This window comes from Lathamus discolor, chromosome 3, assembly GCF_037157495.1.
Source record: "Lathamus discolor isolate bLatDis1 chromosome 3, bLatDis1.hap1, whole genome shotgun sequence".
Lineage (NCBI taxonomy): Eukaryota > Metazoa > Chordata > Aves > Psittaciformes > Psittacidae > Lathamus > Lathamus discolor.
Genome location: NC_088886.1, coordinates 64,390,111 through 64,410,359, shown reverse-complemented (window position 1 = coordinate 64,410,359; position 20,249 = coordinate 64,390,111). Strand labels below are relative to the sequence as shown.

Genomic DNA, 20,249 nt, shown 5'->3' with positions numbered 1-20,249 from the left:
GCTCAAGAAACAGGAGCACTCTCAGAAGAATGACTTTTAAAAGATTTGATAACTAAAAGATCTCTGGCCTTGGGTATTTAAAAACATGCAGTACATCAGCCTTCCCTGTGTTAGTGCCTGAGACCTCCTCAGTGCGAACACAATGAGTTGTTGGTCCTTTATTTTAGGAAGGCAATGTTATCAGGTTGTGATGTCCATATCACACTATGATGTTTATTTTAATTTATGCTGTTTGTTGAAGCAGTGTTCAAGGCCAGGCTGGACAGAGCCTTGGGTGGCATGGTTTAGTGGGAAGTGTCACTTCCCATGGCAGGGCGGTTGGAACTAGATGATCTTGAGGTCCTTTCCCTAACTATTAAGGTCCTAACCCTAACTATTCTATGATTCTATGAAATAAAAATTACTTTCCCATTAGAAATCTACACATTTAGAGCTAGAAAAGCATCTTAAAAGTGCAGTCCTCCTGACTGCAAGAAGCGTTCACGAAAGATGTGGGGCAAAGGCACCTTATCTCAGAGATAAATGAGTACAAGTGTCTTTCTGCCAGTCACGCACAAAGTACCCCAGCCCAGCTACAAGTGGAAGGAATACAATGTACCTTGCAACAAGCAATGGAGCTTCTCCTCTACTGAAATCAACTAAGCAGTGCTAATTTTAAATTGGGATTTGCTTACTTCTATTGCATCTGTTAGAAACCTTTTAAATAATACCTGTAGGCCAAGAAAAGCTGTGAGCACCTCATAAACCCAGGGCTACAATTTTATCTTCATATTCACACCTACACCCACACTCTTTCTTTTGCTTAAAATATTTCCCCTCCTGGGGGATGACAAGAACAGAAACACTCTTAATTGGGTTTTGGAGGCAAGAAATTAGTTTTAAATTGTTTATCAAAATAGCTTCAGGTGCTAGTAATCAAGAAATATGGAAATTCATCACTGGAGGTGTTTAAGAACGGGTTACATTTCTATGTGTTGAGAACGATGGGGCTGTGCCTTGTGGGGTGCATAGAGTAGCCAATACTTTGAGACATCTTCCAACCATGTATTTTGTAAAATAATCTCATCCCCAAAACCCCACAATGATTCACAGTATCAGGATGTGCTTGAGAAAGAACAAAAAAAAATCTCCAAATATTCACAATCAAAGTCTGTATTTACCAGCTTTTTAAATCACCATTTATCGTCAGCCTGTAGCGGTGCAGTGGTTAGTGAGGGTCTGAAGTTCAGTCAAATGTCAAAACACTGCTGTGGGAAAACTAAAATGAACATGTGAACTGTTTTCACACACATTAAAACAGGGCGGCTTATTGCTTCTCAGCTGCAGCACCTACAATCAGCGCAGTTCTTAACTCAAAAGGACAGGGACGTTTTACACATTTAGAAGCCAACAGCATGTTGTCACGGAAATAAAAGTGTGCAGTTCTAGTCCTAATATAATTCCTAATACAGTATGAAAAATAGGGGTAAAAATTCACTAGAACAACCCTAGTTTTGAAGAGCAAGCCCTGACTCACAGCAAACCTAACGGCAAAAGTCTATTTTTCAATGTTTTGCACAGTTATCTCAATGCAGTGCTTGTGTTTTCCCTGCTTTTCTCAACTGTCACTTCATTCAGTATGTACATGATGATTTTTCTCACCTGTCGTACCTCTTTTAAACTCCACTGGAACAAGGATCAATGTGAAGCAACCTCCAGTTGTGTTCCAAATTATACACAATCTGAACTGGGTGTAATAACATCATTCATGATTCATCTAGCACACTGAATATGCTGATAGAGCATTTGTCCAACTCCAGTTGAGGATTTGTGATAGGTCAGATTTGCCTGGATGTGACAGGCTCTGAAGAGTCAAAAGGAAAATTAAATTGTTTACGAATTCAGTAGCCCACAAATCACATTCAAGAAGAAATTACTTTCGAGGTTTGATCCAAACCCCAAGGAATGTGTTCTGCTAGTGCCAAACCTTGAAGATTTGCTGCCATTTCATACTGGTTTACTGTGACTGCTGCTTGAGGACCATATTTAGAAATTGCAAGCAGCAGAATATCTGTTACAACCACTGCCCACATCTAATATAAATTTCCAGCTTCTCATGGATATATCATCTACTGACTCCAATAAAAATCCTGGAACAGTCCTCTCCTAATACCATTTGCCCAAAAAGAGTTTATGCAAAGGTTTCATAACAGTATTTTACATGTAACACTTCTCTTAAAAGGCTGTGGCTGCTTCCAACAGTTCATCTGTCTCACAACTGGCATTTCGTATACTGCTAATGCTCAGATTTATCAATTCCTGTGATTATTTCCTAAGTCTCTAACTCAGATTGCATGGATGGACTGGGTAGCCCATAACACTGCTCAAGAAAATTAACAGGACCTTTCCTGGAACAAATTGCTTAGCTGCACATTTAGCTGCCAGGCCTCCTACAGCTTTTTCTTTTTGCAGTCTTCTGAATGACAAACTTTCCCTCCAACATAAAGGTCCAGCATCGTAGATCTATTATTTAGGATCTTCCCATTTTCTATATGAACCATGTATCTTTAGGGAAAAGCTGTAAACCTGCACATATTTGGTTAATATAGAAGGAAATCAAGAAATTCTGATTCAGGTACATTTCACCTACCTATTTCACATTCCTATTTCACAGAAAAACTGCCAGCTTTAACACATACTTGTAACTAAGGAATTCACTTTCCTAAGTAAGCTCGGGCACAAATTGCCCTGGTATTACCAGATCTTTTCTTATCATGGATTTCATGTCCACTCTACGGTACACTGCCCAGCAGAAGAGGGACACAAAGTGCAGGAGCAAATGAGAACAGAGCCAGGATATCTAAGCTTAATTCTACAACCTTGTAACAACATTTTCAAACCAATCTTCTTCATTACAGTTAACTTTTATTATACCTATGATAAGCCTCAATTTCCCACAAAAAGCTCTTATGCTAAGCATTCTTTAAACACTTCAAAAGTTCATGTTTCAAGATACTGCCACTTTTTGCTTGAAAATCCTTCAAACAGCAGCTTCCAGCTGAGTGCTTTCAAACAGAAGGTACAAGACTCCCTAAAGCATGATAGGAAGAGTGGGGCTCATGGAAAAGGACCTGGGGGTGGTGACTGACGGAGCTGAACAGAAGCAGCTTGTGCCCAGGCAGCCAGGAAGCCACCAGCATCCTGGCCTGTATCAGCACCAGTGCGGCAGCAGGGCCAGGGCAGTGACTGTGCCCCTGCACTGGGCACTGGTGAGGCCGCACCTCGAACCCTGTGTTCAGCTCTGGGCCCCTCATTACAAGAGACATTGAGTGCTGGAGCGGGGCCAGAGAAAGGCAATGGAGCTGGTGCAGGGCCTGGAGCACAAGTGTGATGGGGAACGGCTGAGGGACCTGGGGGGTTCAGTCTGGAGAAGAGAAGGCTCAGGGGGGACCTTATCGCTCCCTGCAACTGCCTGACAGGAGGATGGAGCCAGGAGGGGCTGGGCTCTGCTCCCAAGGAACAAGGGATGGGACAAGAGGAAACAGCCTCAAGCTGCACCAGGGCAGGTTTGGATGGAGCTGAGGAACAATTCCTTCCCCAGAGGGTGCTCAGGCATTGGAACAGGCTGCCCAGGGCAGGGCTGGAGTCATCGTCCCTGCAAGTGTTCACACACCGTGGAGATGAGGCCTCAGTGCCATGGGTCAGTGGTGGCCTTGGCAGGGCTGGGGAACGGTTGGACTGGATGAGGTTTAAGGGCTTTTCCAGCCTAGTGGATCCTTTGATTCTGTGACTCTGTGGTTTCTGTGAACCCCATGAAACACACTATGTACTGCACCTCCTCTGAAGGTCTTTTTCACCAGCATATATAGTACTAAACATAGAAATCTTTCACACAAGTGCTATCATACTGTGTTTAACAGAAATAGTCTGTGGAATTGATCCAACAGAGATTCAACTCAAGCAGACAAAACCATTACTCCACCTGCCATCTCATCCTTCTTGTGGAGATCACCATCCTCATTGACAGAGCAGTGAAATGCACATGAAGTACTTCCTAAGCCATCATAGATCACAAATTGTCAAGTTAAACCACTTGACAAGTTAAAGCTGAAGCCTCCATTGATTTAGGTCTCCATGTCAGACCAAGTGATGGCTCAGGAAGAGCTTTATACGTTTTTCAGACATCTCCACATCAGTGGAAGGAAGGTAAGGAAGGAGGGAAGACAGGTGAGGGTATAAAGAAGGAAAGGAAAAAAACTATATATGTAGCAAATTGCATAGGCAGTTGTAACACTTAATTCGTCTTAGTAGTATGAGGAAAAAAAGTCTCATAGCTGAACATATCTGACAAACTGAAGTTCTGTTTATGTCAGCCCCGGGATTCATTCAAATGGTGACAGTATTTCTACATTTCTTACTCTCAGGTATTTTTTAACATGTTTCACATATTTCTGCTGAGCAGCAATACGCAAACTGAGTACTTGTGTGAGCACCTACTTTAATCAGCCTACTACCTGAGAAAGTAAAAGCAAATCACGGAAAATTCCAGTTCCTGGAAGCGAGTCAAGCTTTCCTCTCATCAACATTCAGCACCAGTGCCATAGAAAGCAGAAAAAAACAAGCAAACACAAAACATAAGCAGCAGAAAGCAGAGAGGAGGAAACATGTTATTTCTTAATTTAGAGGAGAAAGCCAGCACTTGAAACTTTGCTTATGAACTTCTCCTTGTAGTGACCTGTATTTGCACAAGACAGACAGAAAGAGATTTGATTTCATTTTGCATTATTCTGTACCTGGGCAGGAAGTTAAAGGATACAATTCCAGAAATAATGGAACCAAAAATGTGCATATAAATGTCTCAGTCTAACAGACACAGGGTTGTTTTTCCCTTCATCTTACAAAGCACTCAAGCAAAAAAGCCAGTGAATACAGCACACGAGTGCCATTAATATTACATGCCATTAATCCCGCAACAAAAGCTGTTCACTTCTTCTTTAAAGTGTATTTATTGGTTAACGGGGGATAGGGGGAAGAAAGAAGCAAAATGAGGGTTTTCAGGACACTGACAGATAATGTCTGGCTGTTAGGTCAATTATTTCTGAATTATCATCATAAACACTATCTCCACCAACATCACTGTTTTAGATTACTACTTTAAATTCATATTCCTCTCCCTCAACTTTCTTTTCATTGCTCCAGCTGGGGAAGAAGCAGCAAAAGCATTTTTAAAAACACCATGTTTATTTTGGTGAGGTACCTCCTCTCCCATGAGCTGTTGCAAAGAATTAATCAGCGTCATTATTGCAACTCTTTGCCTATCTAATAAGGGAGTTCCAGCATCACATCTCGGACTACGAGAAGTTTATAATCAGGGTAAGTTTTAAAAGTGTGTAAGTCTAATCCAGAGCTAGTTAGATTTACTCTAGTCTTGTAGATACTGCTAACATTTTCCTTGCAGTATATTGCAGCAGATCAAGACAAAGGCAGTTACTGAGACTTTTTAGAAGTTAAGAGACCTACAAAACAAGTTTTAGAAAGGAATCCCATTCCTTGAGATTTAACAGACCACAGAAGAATTTTGGCATTTTTGTCTCTCTGTTACTAATAAATTATCAGAAAGTTTATGAATCCTTTCAGGTGTCTTTAGCAAAATAGATAAAAGTCATGCAGTGGTTCCTCACAGAATCCCAGTGTGGTTTGTGTTGGAAAGCACCTTCAAGCTCATCCAGCTCCAACCCCTGCCACAGGCAGAGATACCTTCCACTAGAGCAGGGTGCTCCAAGCCCCGTTCAACCTGGCTTTACAAAAATACCTTGATCTGTTGTAAAATATTTGCAGTAAGGAAAAATTCTGTGCTTTCTATTGTATGCATGTGAACTTCCTAGAGAACAAACAGAACAAGGTATCTGCAAATGTGTAAAAGCAGGGTTCGGCTTCTGTGATCTATCTGTTCTACATCGTTTTTTCAGGAATTCATTCATCTTTGCAAATATTCACATAGAAGGTGCAATAAATGAGCATATGCAAAGATTCATACCAAGGTATTCAACACCAAGTCTTTCACATGACTCCAAGCATGCTTTTTGTGTGTTTTCATAGCCATAATCACTATGCCACAGTTTGGTAGTTAGCCAGAGGTCCTCCCGTTTCACACCACTCTCTTTGATGGCCTTTTGGAGCAGAGATTCACAGCCGTATCGTTTTGCTGTGTCAATATGACGAATGCCACAGCTTTGTATTGCATGGACCACAGCATCATGGGAATAGCCACCTTGATGGGAAGTACCTAAACGAACAAAAGCAGAAATGAATTGTCAGCAATGAGTTGTGAGGGACATATTTTATCATTCTTTTCAATTGTTGTTTTCCTTGTTTGTCTATTGTCACAGAACCACCTTATTCAATTTTCATTTCCTAATAATAAGGAAATGGGAACTGACAGATCTCTAGGCTGGGAAAATACTTCAAGTGCTGGAATGCTGATGCTGATCAGAAATAACTCCACCGAAACCAAATATCAACAACATTTAAGTGCAAAGAACTGATTTCAGAAGTCAAGCTAAAGATCATAGAAAACACATACTTTATGGAAAATAAGTATATGGCCTCTAATTTTCATATAGAAGCACAACATTTACAGATGAAAATATTTATAATAAGAAGTAAAATGTAACCTGAAAAGCAATTTACTTTGCAGAAAGCATATCGTGAAACCTTTACTCTGTTGAACCCCTGTTAGCTTCAAGTTATTACTGCATTGTACAACCCTAGACCAGGCCATACCACAGATGCAATTCACATCACATCAAGCTCAGCAGCAACCAAAACAATGGAATCCTACCCAAGAATTCCAGAATGGGCATACAGGGACTTTCAGTAACAAAGTACTGTAACTCTCATTGTGTAGGTATTCACTGACTGTGTATTTTGCATGTCAAGGGGACGGAAGGAGGAGGGGACTCAGCAGGAAAAGCAACCACCAGGAGGATTGTCAGATAAAGAACTGGTTGAGAGCAAGGATGATGTTTCTACTTACCCTTTCCTGTTAGTTGTTTTTCCTGCAATGAGCCCCTCACCCATTCCTCATCACTCACACACTTCCCACAAACAGTATTTTCTACAGTTTGTTGGAGGAAATGCTTAGTCAGCTCTAGTCAGCTACCGAAGCCACCTTCTAAGATGATGATTAGTACTTTAAGGCCCTGGTGCTACCAGCCAGAGTTGGCATGAAAACAGCCATGTCACTAACTTCCCAGTTAAAGGCCCAGAACAGTCATGACAGTCAACAGCAACAGGGTGTTCAGCCTCTGCTGAATCTAAATTAAGGACTCCAGGTCAAAGAAGAAGAACTGAATTTTCTATCTGCTGCCAACTTTCTCTTTCCCTCCAAAAAGAATGTTTATGCCTACATCCAGCACTATCTGCATGTTATGACATTAACAAATGTATATGCCCCCCACAGACTGTCAGCAAAGGGGAACAAATGAAAACACACATACAGTTACTTATGACTCATCCTTAAAACTCCCACACCTGAACTGGAGAGGGAACGCCCATGGGAATCTGCAGCACTTTCTCATACACATCTTAATGCCAGCAAGAATGAGGAGGGCTTCCAAGAACCCTACTTGCATAAAGGCAAACCAGGTTCTCCTACATGCTCGCAATTTTTGTTCATTCCTAAGCTTAGAAGGAAAGCAAATGATACCTCTGTAACTTTGCTCAACACTCCAAGTCATTTAAAATAAGATGTAATAGGTCTGACATAACATGCATCCACCCCAAGATAGTGACACTCTGCTGATCACAATGGGTCAATCCCCACTTTGTGTTTATGACCTACAAAATGTGGAGTATGGAATTCTTCATTTATCTTCACAGACTTGAAAGTGATGAAATTATACTACTATATTCCTACAACGTTGACATATATACCAGAAGTATTTTACCTTCCATATGTAAACAAAGTTTTAATGTTTTAAAAGTAAAAAATTCAAAATTCTTCTTTTCTTTATAGCCACTATTTATAATTAATAACTGGCTTAATTTCTGATTCATCTAGAAACAGATGTCCCTGTAACCTTGTTTTACATCAAGTTAAGTCAAGCTGGGTTAATTTACATTCTCAAAACATCAATGTTGAGAAATTTTAGACGAATGCAATGCTACTACATTGCAACTCTGGGCAAAGAATATATATGCAGGTATTATACTATTCAGATCCTAAAGAGAAGTTATTTAAGCATTATATAACTAGCATAGAAAAATTACTATACTTTTTCATAACAGTCCCTTCACTTTTCATAAGCTGGTACTGGTGCCAACGAAATAAGGTTGTAACTATTGTGTCTGTTTCTGGCTGAATGGACATTTCTAGGCGCAGAATGAATGGAGTTCATTTAGAGGTCTCGCAAATGGACTCAGACTCTTTTCATGCATAATGGATTTCAGCAAGAACATTTAGGACAAACAACTTTTTTCTTCCTTTTCCTTTTAAATTTAACCCTTTGAGGTTCAAGGGAGAGAGTGGGAAAGAAGGAAAATTCAGAATCATTTTGTTCCTGTTCTCTATTCAGCAACGGCATGCACACTTGTTTCACAAGGAAATAAAGAAACCAAGATTAGCCTGGAGGGAATTATCTCAGTTTCTATGCCTAAAAATGAACCACAACAGTCCTGATGCACTACATAGTAATTAAAAAGGGAGCTTAACGGTTATTTAATATTACCACTTTGCAAGCCTTAACTTACTCATGAACAACAGGTTTCTAAGTTAATTATGCGACTGACATAACAGCTTCTGCACTTTAGAAATCAGAGTTTTCTTGGGTTTACTCATGTGATTAAATATGCTACAATTCACAGCTGCAGAAGGGTGACAAAAGAAAGTGGAGTGACTTAAATTGGTATTTTTTTATATCTTAAATGCACTGTGTGAACACATTAACATTCTTACATGTTTACCCCTTTTTTCAGAGATGTAATTCACACTGTACACGGATATTTAAAGACAAAATCCAATCTTTTATTTGAAATTAATGAACTAGCAACCATTCTATCCCATTACTGTTTCTAAATAAAAATAGTAGCAGCTTTTAATAAAGGAAGTCAAATACAAGTAAGTCTGCAAAAGTTGCCTATTTTCTAGCTAGCATTTAACTTGTTTTCCTAGGAGAACAGCACTAGTCTCTCAACGACTGAACTACCTCAATCTGAACATTTCTGAGATGATTAAAAACCTCTGGACTTTGCGAAAACTGGTGGCTGGGAGATACAAGGATACTGCAATGGAAAGATAGATCATAGAATCATAGCAGTTTGGGATGGAAAGGACCTTCAAAGGTCATCTAGACCAACCCCCTGCAATGAGCAGGGACTTCGAAAGCTTTTTGTTGTCTTTAATTTCAAACTTCAATGTCCTTTTAATATATGAGCATTTACACCCACACAAAGAAGAAAGTAATGTTCTTGTGAAGAAGGAGTTTTCTTATTTTCTCATTTTCTCTTTTACATGAGACACCTTCCTCCCTCTCTCATGTTACCGCACTCACTTATATACTTCGTGGATTAAGTGACAATAGGAAGTTACATATTAGGACAGATGGCCACACGAGCCGTGAGTGATACAGAGATATTAGCCTGAATGGCGTTTGACAGTTAGTTATGTTGAAAGAAAGCTCTATAAATTTCCATTTCTGTTTAATTTTGCAGTAAAACCTCGTGTTTGGTATAGAGAACTAGGAAACATTATTCAGAAACATGCTCAAGCAAGTGGATTTTCAGTGGTAGGTCAAAGGGACACAAATCCACTGAAAACTAGGCTTAGTTACTTACATGGTTATTTTGTCATGATTATTCATACACCCTGAAAAAGACTGCCACCAGAACTGGGATGAGAAACGTGCTCTGGCAACCCTTACAAACCTCCAAAGATTATTAGGAAGGCAGAATCCTGTTCATAATGCAGCTACTACACAGAAAAATACAACCAACCACCCAGTCGGCACCCTTTCCCAAGACAAAATCAACAACATACCTTCTCCCCACCCCCTCAATGCTACACCCCACTTCCCAGTTTTAGGCACCATCTCAGCTAACTCTCAGCCTCATTAAACATTTTGTTCTCCTTCACAGAAGCTGTAGAACTGCAGAGCAAGATCCAAAGCATCTGCATTTTCCGAAGAGAATCAGGCCCTATCTTCTCCCTGCCTTTGTGGAGGAGCATGTCTTCATGTTCTTTGTGAAATGTGAAAGGATTATTTATCTGAATATATGAAAAAGTTGATGAATAACTTCATCATGAAGTTCATTAACAACTTTGGCTACTTGAAATCAATGGAATCATTTACACGAGAAGAGTTCCTGTTAGTGATTGTGTCAGAGATGAAGATTTTCTGACATCAGTACTAAATTACAACAGTTGACAAACAAAACACCTACATAAACGCCCATTCCTTTGCAGGTTTTTCTACAAGTAACCACTTGAGAAGAGAACACGCAAAAGCTCAAACATCCTTTTATCGACGTTTACACACTCATTGGGTGTATGTGGCATTGTATACCTTGAAATACCTTGTCTTGTTGGTTTTATTTCCATTATTTCAACATAATGCCTCACATAATATGCATCATATAATGCATCATATAATATGCATCATATAATGCATGATCACAGAATGCATGTTATGAATATATTACTGTATTTGATGTCAATACAGTCCGATTTCACTGTAACCTTATGAGCAAATTTGATGATAAAACATAAAATTATGCCAATACATAAAGCAAATGAACATATAACACATTCAAAGGTTCGCTGCTTAAATGAGTCTAGAGTATACCATGAAGTTTCTCTTGCCTCTGTAAAAGCTATCTGGATTATGCATATTACTTTATATATATATACATATAAATAAATATATATATCTATTGTGTATGTATATATATATATAAGATATACTTTGGTAATGTTTCTCTTTTTTGCTAAGTATGACCCATTGCTTAGTGAATAGGGGTCACTTTGCAACTGTTTTTCTCCTGTGCAACTCAGTTAAAATAAGCTCATAGAATTCAGTAAGGTGAGGAAGAAAAGTAGGCAGGAACAATTTTAAACTCTGCAATTCTACTCAGACACCTCAACATAGGCACCAAGAGAAAAGCAGGAACACAGCCTTGCTGCAATGCGAAAGGGTAGGAGAGAGCCATGACATGTTTATTATGTATCCAGGGAAAGGGAAGCCAGAATTGCTAGTTTTCTCTCTTCCTGAGAGGAAGGAAGAAATGGCAATGAGCCACTGTTGACAGAAGCACTCTATTCCCTCCATCCCAAAGAGGCTTTGACTGTAAAGGATATTCAGATCATCTACTGTAAAATGACCGGACATCTCTGACCGCTGACCCACCATTTATCTAATCAGAACATGAGAAAAGGAGCTCTGAAAGCAGCTTCTCAGTTGCTCTCACAACAAGCCCAGAAAGTCTGTAAGTAGCATCTATCATCAGTGGGATGCTATGGCTCTGATATGGCATCAATTCCTTAATGTGGTTTATGGCAGCACAAATACACTATAACACAAAAAATGCTAGTAGTTTTTTTCTATAAGAGTAAAGAAATTTCTAGCGGAAAGCGCCGCTATTTCAATTATTCAGCTGTTGTATACAAATATTGTTATCATGCAGAACTTCCCAATAAAATGTATAGGAAAGGCCAAGTCTGGAAAGTGACCTGTCCATTTCAAAGGCAATTATGAATGTGTAATCCATGTAGAAATGTCATAAGCAGAGCAGCAGCACACATTTATTTAAATGCCTTTAGAGACAGACTGCCAAATCCTGAAGCCTTTTCTTTCACTCCACACTTTCCCACCACCGTGAGAACTATTTCTCATTAACAACCAAATTGGTTTCAGATGCTCTGTTATAAGATGTTACCTTAGAAACCACTGGCTAAAAGACTGTGGCTTCCTTCCATAGAAATCTCAAGCAGTGAAAAGGCAGATTTTCTGGCATAAATCAAATCCAATTTCTAGGGTTCACTAAACCTTTTCTCCTCAGAATAATGTTTTGTGACTAGATCTTAGCAGTTAATAGTGCACGAAGAATTGCTGGTGTGAACCAGTTTTAAATGATTTTCATTCTATTCCCTTTGTTAACTCAATTCAAATTACTTCCAGTGCTTATCATACCTCGATAGAACTCTTAACTAAGAAGTATATATACTATCCTTATACTATAAATATGACAATGAATAGATTGAATAAAACATTCATTTCCTTTCCCTCCCCTCTCATACATCTCCTTACCCTACTCTGATAAAGATTACATTCATTTATTAGACATTTGGAAATACTTCACAGTAAGTGAGACAAACCTCTGACAATTTTTTCCACCTCTAAACAACTTCCACAAAAAAGAAATGATCAAAAGAAATAGAAATATTAAGCCCATACTCTGTACTTAGTAGGACATTATCATAATGATTCCTGCTCTGAAAGTTTGGTAAGTTACGCACATAATTTACAACTAAGCATAATCATCATACAATTAAGTAAAGGGACAGCAATTTTAAAAGGTGTAGTTGACCATAAGACCAATAATTCAAATACACTTAGAATAAGGGAGTTGGAACTGGATGATCTTAAGGTCCTTTCCAACCCAAACCAGTCTGTGATTCTATGATATTACAGAAAAAATAATAGAGAACTGCAATTTATAGAGCCTTGTAGCTTACAAGATGAAAACGTATGTGTAATAATTCATCGCTGTAAGATACTAATTCTAGACAGCATTCAAGCTACTTTTTGACATCATCATAGCGCCCTTTATACCTACCAGACTACCCACAGGATAAGTGCAATTATGAATCATGACAAGATCCTACTCCTGCAACGCCACATGATGCTGCAAATCCAAGTCTTGCAGTGCCCCACCACTAACTACTCATGGGTTCAAAGGCCAGCAGCAACCCCCTATCCACAGTGCAAACTAAAACTGAACAATGAAGAATATTTCTGATCAAATGCCTTTCTTTTTTCCACATCACCCAAGAATTTAAGATGTATTGTCTCAAGGTTTCCAAGACAAGCAACGTTTCTTTCAGCCCCTCCTCTCACATTGCACGTTCAACCTTAGAACAGCATGTATTACAATGCAAAGCACTTCCATTCAGGCGTGTTAAGCCTGGGGAATAGACCTTGCAGTTACGAATCCCGTAACAAGGATTTTGTATCACTCTGTGTGCTGGAGGTACTTGGCATAAACATTAGAAGAGCTGAAGAAAGTTTAGCAATCAGTACCTCCCTCCTCCCCCTTTGGAGGCATGAGGAGCTCCTGCAATTTAGGATACAGCAGCATGTGACATCACCATTCAATGCTGCCAAATCTCTGCTAGGGAGTTCTGGCAAAGAAAAAAGGTATGATGACTAACATCTGCTGCATGAAGGTCAAAAGATAAAAGTCAGTTTTCCTCCCCCCCACAAAGCTTGGTATCAGTTTTCTACATTACAGAAACATGGTGAAAGACAAAAGCTAAATACACTGGAGCTTGCTTCTCTGTTCAGTTCAAAGTGGTTACAAATAATTACTGGGCAATGAAGCTTGGAACATTTAAAAGCATTAATGGCAACAGGAAATTTAAAAGCAGATGCATAAAGTGCCTCTGCTCATGCTGATAAAGGTTTTAATTATTAAACAATGATAGAAACCTGTATTAGCTTTTTATTACTTAGACTCAGTGATGAACATTTAAAATTTATCTCTATCACATAAGCAACGGGGCAATTACCAAAAAGAACCCATCACAAAAAAGCATTCAGTGCTTTCTAAGGAGTAAGCCACCACCAGACTGAAAGTAGGTGAAGTTAGAAGCAAGCAAATAATTTGGAGCTTAGCAGGTTCAGTCAGGTTAGGAGAGGATACTGCTTTGTTCCAGTGTCTACAAATACACAGCGCCTGGGATACAGCCACATTTTCTACAGGAGAGAAATTAAAGATCTGGAGCCCCTCAAAGCTCAAGTACAACTTCTCAAGGTCAGATCTACTGAAATGGTGGGATGAATTGAGACAGATTTATAGACGTGGCATTTTGCTCATCACAAGAGGCTATTAAAGCCACTTGGTAACCACGGGTGAGAAGCAAAGTCCTGACAGAATACAAAAAATGGTTGAGACATAAAACAAAGGGAAGAATTAAACAGCTGATTCTTATTACAGGGTAAGATTAATAGGGGGAGTGCCATAGGTCTTGGTAGCAGGACCACTGTTCCATAAATTTCCTTAAGAACTGAAGCCATGAAGAAACAAGAGGCAGGAATTACAAAAAGAAAGGCAGGAACAGTGTAGAATGACAAGTGAAGGCTTCATTCTGCTGCCACTAAACTGAAAAGCAAACTCTCAATTCATTCCAATCCCAACAGGACTGGGTTTTTTCTAACCACAGCTAAGGTTCAGAATGAATATGAGCAACTCTAGACTTTGTAATTAAGAAGCAGGTAACTGGATTAGTAATACATAATGGAAGGCAGTGTTAAAATACTTCCACTCAGCATTAAAGTTCAAGTAAAATGTAGCAGTTTGATTCAAAAAACCCACAACCAACCAAAAACCACAACACAACCTGGAATAATGAAAGTGGAGAAATCTGCTTCTATGTTGTCCCACTTGTGAAAAGAACTGGGAACAATACAAGAAGTCTTGTACGGCTGCAATGCAAATGATGCAATACCTTAATGCAATCAAGTCAGTTTAAAAACCTACTTTAACAACTTATTTGCTTAGATAAAGCTACAGATGGATATCAGGAATCTTATCTACGGAACTCCCTGAAATGAGGACAGAGATTATAAGGGTCTCCAATGAGTACTGAGGGATTCTATGTGTGCATGTGTATTATTTTATCATGTTAGTAGAGCAACATACTGCCAAATGCAGTAAAAATGCAATTTAAGCAAGACAGTAGTGCTAACCAACTTCATATTATTTACTGGAATTGATTTTTACTCCTCACAGGCTTTGGCTTTTGACAAGAAGCTGCTCAGAGCAGCACCCGTCTGATCTCCCAGTAACAGTGTCTAGCGTAGTGGCACTGTCCATTCTCAGATGATCCTCTGTAAGGAACATCATTACTATTAATAAAATACTCACTCTGTGTGACATGAGTAAGACACAATGAGTATAAAGACTTATTTTGTTTAGTAATTACCTGTCCTGAAGCCCCTTCCCACACAAGCATGCAATTAATTTTATACTTTAACAGCAGTGGATCCTTAGAGAACTTTTTCTCTCATCAAGCTGCTACTAAGTCTAGTTACCCCAAGGATTACAGAGAAAGCAACTTCACACAAAAACATTATACGAATTCTGGGTATCATCTTGTCAGGAAATCACATGCTATTTGACCAGCCCCCTGGAATTTCATTATTACTGTCCCTAAAAAAACCCACAACAAATCACCACACATCCCCAAAAAAGAAACATCCCAAATCCCACAACCAAAACCCAACAAAAACTCACCAAAAAAACAACAAAAAAAAACCAAACTACAAAAAAACCCTCTTCTAATCGGAATATAACTACCTATCAAGGGGATTAAGATAGTTTCACAAGAGAGAGCCAGAACAAGCCTTAAGAGATGTTCATAACTGATGTTTTGGGGACCTTTTGTAATACTGCAAATTTTCATCCAATGGAAACAAGCATTCAGAGAAGCGCGTTGGTAAAATTCATGAACAAATCAAATACTTTTTACCACCAAGAGGATTCCTTCATATCACAGGGTGTTGCCATGCTGAATTTAACCATTCAGCACATAAACTTGAAAAAGCATACTAATATTTCTGTTACACGAAGAAAAGCCCTTGTGCTACCCAAGTATGTCCAAATGCTTTAGAGCATTTTTACTCCCCAGACTTTAAAAAAATAACCAAAGTGACTTGACAGAAGTAAGCGTGAACAGTACAAACTGTATGCACTTTTCTTTCAAAGCCTGAAGAGGATGATATTGTGTGAACCATTTTGGTATGTGATTCATTTTTTGAGGATGTTCCTTTAGATAAGCACCAAGTACCCTGTCATTACACTAAGACAATGTAATAGTATGGAATTCCCTATGATAGTACAAACACTCCCAAAGCATGTGACTCTCAGGTACATCTACCTCCTATAACTACACTGACTTCAGAACACTTTAATCTTGTCTCAGTTATTTGCCCTTTATTTCTAAAACACTAATAAAAGTAAGTCTTGCAAATACAGAAAGATATTATAGCTAGCTTCTTAGCAAGATAGTGAATATATCAATTTTCTAAAGCAATCTAAAGCCATTATGAGGTAATGCACTCTCTGAGGCATAGCTTTACACTTGTATCAAGTATTAGGGCCAAAATGCCAGATCATTTTAGATTTGAGCCTACTCTAGTTGAAAGCAGCCTTTGTAATGACAATTATCATTGACTGTAAACATGCCTGACCCTCTGCATATGAATAATAATGACACATTTGTTAGAATCAAACCATAAGAAATAGAAACATATCAAAGTTTTTATAATCATACAGTAAACAGGATGCAGATCGGGTTTTTTTATTAATTCAAACTTAGCTCTACAGCATATTTCTAACACAAAGGTGGGCTGCCTTGTAGAAGGTTTCTCAGGAAAGTCAGCTTGTTTTACCATTGCTAGTAGACTCATCTTTCTGCTGAACGCAAGACAGATCCAACACAGTATGAGTATGCATCTAAGTAAATACAGAACTTTGGATGGAAAGAATTTGGCATGCTATTTTTAGTAACCTTTCACCTGATCATAAATTGTGCACAGTACGCAGCTTTCTCTGGTGTAAAAATCCACCTTTCTCACTAGGAATTTTAGTGGAAATGGATCGTCCTCATCAAGAACAGTTTGTGTAAGTGAACACAAAGCTCACGAAAGAGACCAGTAACCTCATGAAAGGCCACTTAACCTTCTTCCTTCCCATCTCCCCTTTTTCAACAAGCCCTCACCAACTTACTTCTCCTATCCAAATTTGGATGCCAAAGCAGCTGTGACATGGAAACCCATTAAAAAGTAGAAAACCCATTTAAAAAAGAACCGAACACCTTTTGACAACTGAAGCTTCAACAGAAGGAAGAAATATTTTTGGCAAAATGCTATCCTGGGTTGCTGTTGCACTCTCTCAAGTAACATGTTCTGACCAAGAAACACATTACGTCTCCTGCTCCAGCTCTCAGCTACTGCAAAAGGGGTTTCGTCACTTCAAAATAACTTCCATACCTGAGCTGCCTTCCAGTGGACATGACTGGATAATTGCAACCACCTTAATCCAACCAACTGGATTAGCTGTTAACCACCTTAATCAGCTCATGCGTATTTATCTCTCTCTGAAACTTTTAGAAACTATCTAACAAGAGAGGCAACATACATATCCCCCCTCTCAAAGACGACTTTTCATAGATATAACAATTATGTCTGCATGTTTGGAGGGATAAGAAATAACAAAGAAACAACCAAATCTTAAATCCTGCAGAAAATGCAGCCTCATTGATGAAAGTTCTCCACTCCTTTATAGCTGGGTAAATTTTCTGTGTTGTAAACGGTAGTTAATGCAGTAAGACTGTAACAAAAATAAGCCATTCATTCGTAAAAGAGTAGTGAGGTGGGGATACCTACCACAGATAAAGATTGCATTGTGTCAGACTGCATGTCATCCTATTTATAGCTTGACCACAAATGCAGGCATGGGGCATCTTGACCTCTCCCCCACTTCTTTTCTTAAACCCACAATATTTTAGAGAAAGATATCAAGGATTCCCTAAAACTATGTGACTGGTTCCTATCTATTACAAGATCCTCAAAAAGCTGCAGAATGGATAAACTCTATGTCAAGTGTTACACTAGCAAGACAAGAATAGTTAAGTGATGTGTAAGAACCAAATCCTGCTGTACGTGACACCACTGTATGCCAAAAGAAGCTCCTTGGAAGCTGTACCTGACACTGATTTTACATGTTACTATCCATTTACTGTAGTCTGAGTTTAAGCTTGAGAATCAACTATTCACTACTTATTAATACAACAAAAGGACAGCAAGCAGGATGCTGTTTGGTAGATAATACAAAGGAGTCTTTCTGCCTGTCTACTTTCTAGTCAGCTTATTCTCCCAATCACCTAAGAAAGGCAACCTCCAATTAACAAAAAGGTGGTTCCATGGATAGCTTGAAATAGTTTATTAAAACAATCTCCAGAAATAGGCAAAAAAGTCACAGGTTAAAACAAGCAACCTACCTATCCCTCCAAAAACACTGTGAAAGGAAAAAAACAAGTATTTTTTAGAAGCATAAGTCTTTTTGCTTATTTAGCCCATACAGGGTCTGTGTAAGGGAGGGCTGCATCAAGTATACTTAAGGTTAACAGATACTACAGTGTCAAATTCCTACACTGGGCATCCACATATTGCATGTTTATGAACACGTGTGTGCACATAAATACACAGTAAAAGCAGTTATCAGTGTTTTGGAGACTTTTAAATCTTTTGGTTGATGTTGCTAGGACTTTTTTAACTAATATGTGCAGCTCAAATGACTTTGGGTACTTCCAAACAAGCATTACAAACTACTTCTATCCACTTAGTGTTTCTGGATGAAAAAACAGCCCTATTAAAATCAAAGGCCAACTTCCATTGACTTAAGTGGCTTAATACACTCTAAAATCCACATAAGCTTCAATTTTGCTTTCCTTTATACTAATGGAAATCCTAAATAATTGCTCTGAAGTCAGTAGAGACTCACGGGATAAATACAGAAAGAGCAAAAGGGTCATTCTATTTTATAGCTTAGCTTGATACATGTGTGATAGATTAACTCCAGTGTCACAAGGACTGTTAAGGGCCTTTGATTTGTATGTTTATGTAAAGTAATTAAAAACTTGGGATTCAGAATTGACCCGTGATAAAACTGCATCATGAAAGACTGACTGGGAAGGGTATTCATGTTTTAGAATATGCTATGAATGAAAGGGGCTTCTGGAAAGATTCTTAAGAAGAAATACATGATCACATACAAGCCAAAAGAACCAGAGGCTTTAATCAAGAGATAAATGAACTCCTTACTTATTTACAAGAGATAAAAACTAATTTAACTGTATAAAAAGACAGATGAGATCTGCTCAGGTATGCAGTGGGCACCGCTGCATGGATGGCATGTGTGTGCCTGTTTGTGGCACACCTTCCAGGCACTCTGCTACAACTCCTGCTTTGGAGAATTAATGGTCTGTTATTTGTACAGCATGGACAGGGCTCTGACAGCACAGAATTGCTGGAATTAATCCTCCTTTGCTCACATGGTCCTGTGCTGGCTGGAAAAAATGGCCTTTAATCATTTAATAGTTTGGCTCTTGTGAGCAGATCCACCAATTACATGGATTTGGAATTCAGAATAGTATAAACCCAATATTCCTATGTACAACTAAAGAGAGTATTTCTCTGCAAGCCAGTCTTGGGTTTGTACGATCTAGAGTTCAGATTCCCCTTTTCTCAAAGGGCTGAGGGAAAATAAATGCTTAGTTTACCATGTAAATCAAAAACAAAGGGAGAAAAAAGTTCCTTCAAATTTCACAGACATTTTCATGCCTGAGCACTCATTGTAGGACTGTATCCTGCTTAGTCTGTAGCCTCCTTTTGCCAGGACTGAATGCAGCAGCTTTCCTGATCTACCACTACTATCATTAACTCAAACAACTGACATTGTCTTAAAAGAATTTTCATTTTCTCCACATTTTAGAAAATAAATTCTCTAAGAGTTTAACCAGCTCTATTGCAGAACTTCTCACTGCCCAACTGATAAAAAAATGAAATGGGAATTATAACAAAATTAATGCCCCTTCACATTTTTGCATTTTCAGGCAGACTTTTTTCCTCCTCAAAGTCATGCATATTTGTATGAGCAACAACCAAAACCCTGCGTTTGTTAAACTTCAGTATCATGTTACCAAAATATGGCTTTCAAAAGAAAAACCAAAACACCTCCATCTCCCTCACCCAGATTCTGCCAGCGTTTAACAGCATGTCAATTCAACATACACAACTACAAGACACACACCTTCCAACTCTCCCAAGGCTGAGATTCCTACACAGGCTTTTAACTACAGCAGATGCAGCTGGCCAAAAAGAGAAAACATTCCAGTAAGACGAATCACAGCTTGAAAGTCTGCTTTAAATAAAAGTCTGCTACCAAGCCCGGTGAGAAAAAAACCCAAACCACAAAGCAACACCTTGGGGGAA

General features: G+C 38.8%; 1 protein-coding gene across 5 annotated transcripts in view; it reads right to left on the bottom strand.

Annotated features, from left to right (window-relative positions):
* The window catches only part of LOC136009601 (uncharacterized oxidoreductase ZK1290.5-like), a 50,528-nt gene that overhangs the window by 29,425 nt on the left and 854 nt on the right, over positions 1-20,249 (bottom strand). For all 5 annotated transcript variants that reach the window (XM_065669576.1, XM_065669575.1, XM_065669574.1 and 2 more), the window contains exon 2: positions 6,017-6,265. In XM_065669576.1, coding sequence (XP_065525648.1) covers positions 6,017-6,265 — 249 coding nt within the window. The remainder of the gene's footprint in view (positions 1-6,016; positions 6,266-20,249) is intronic.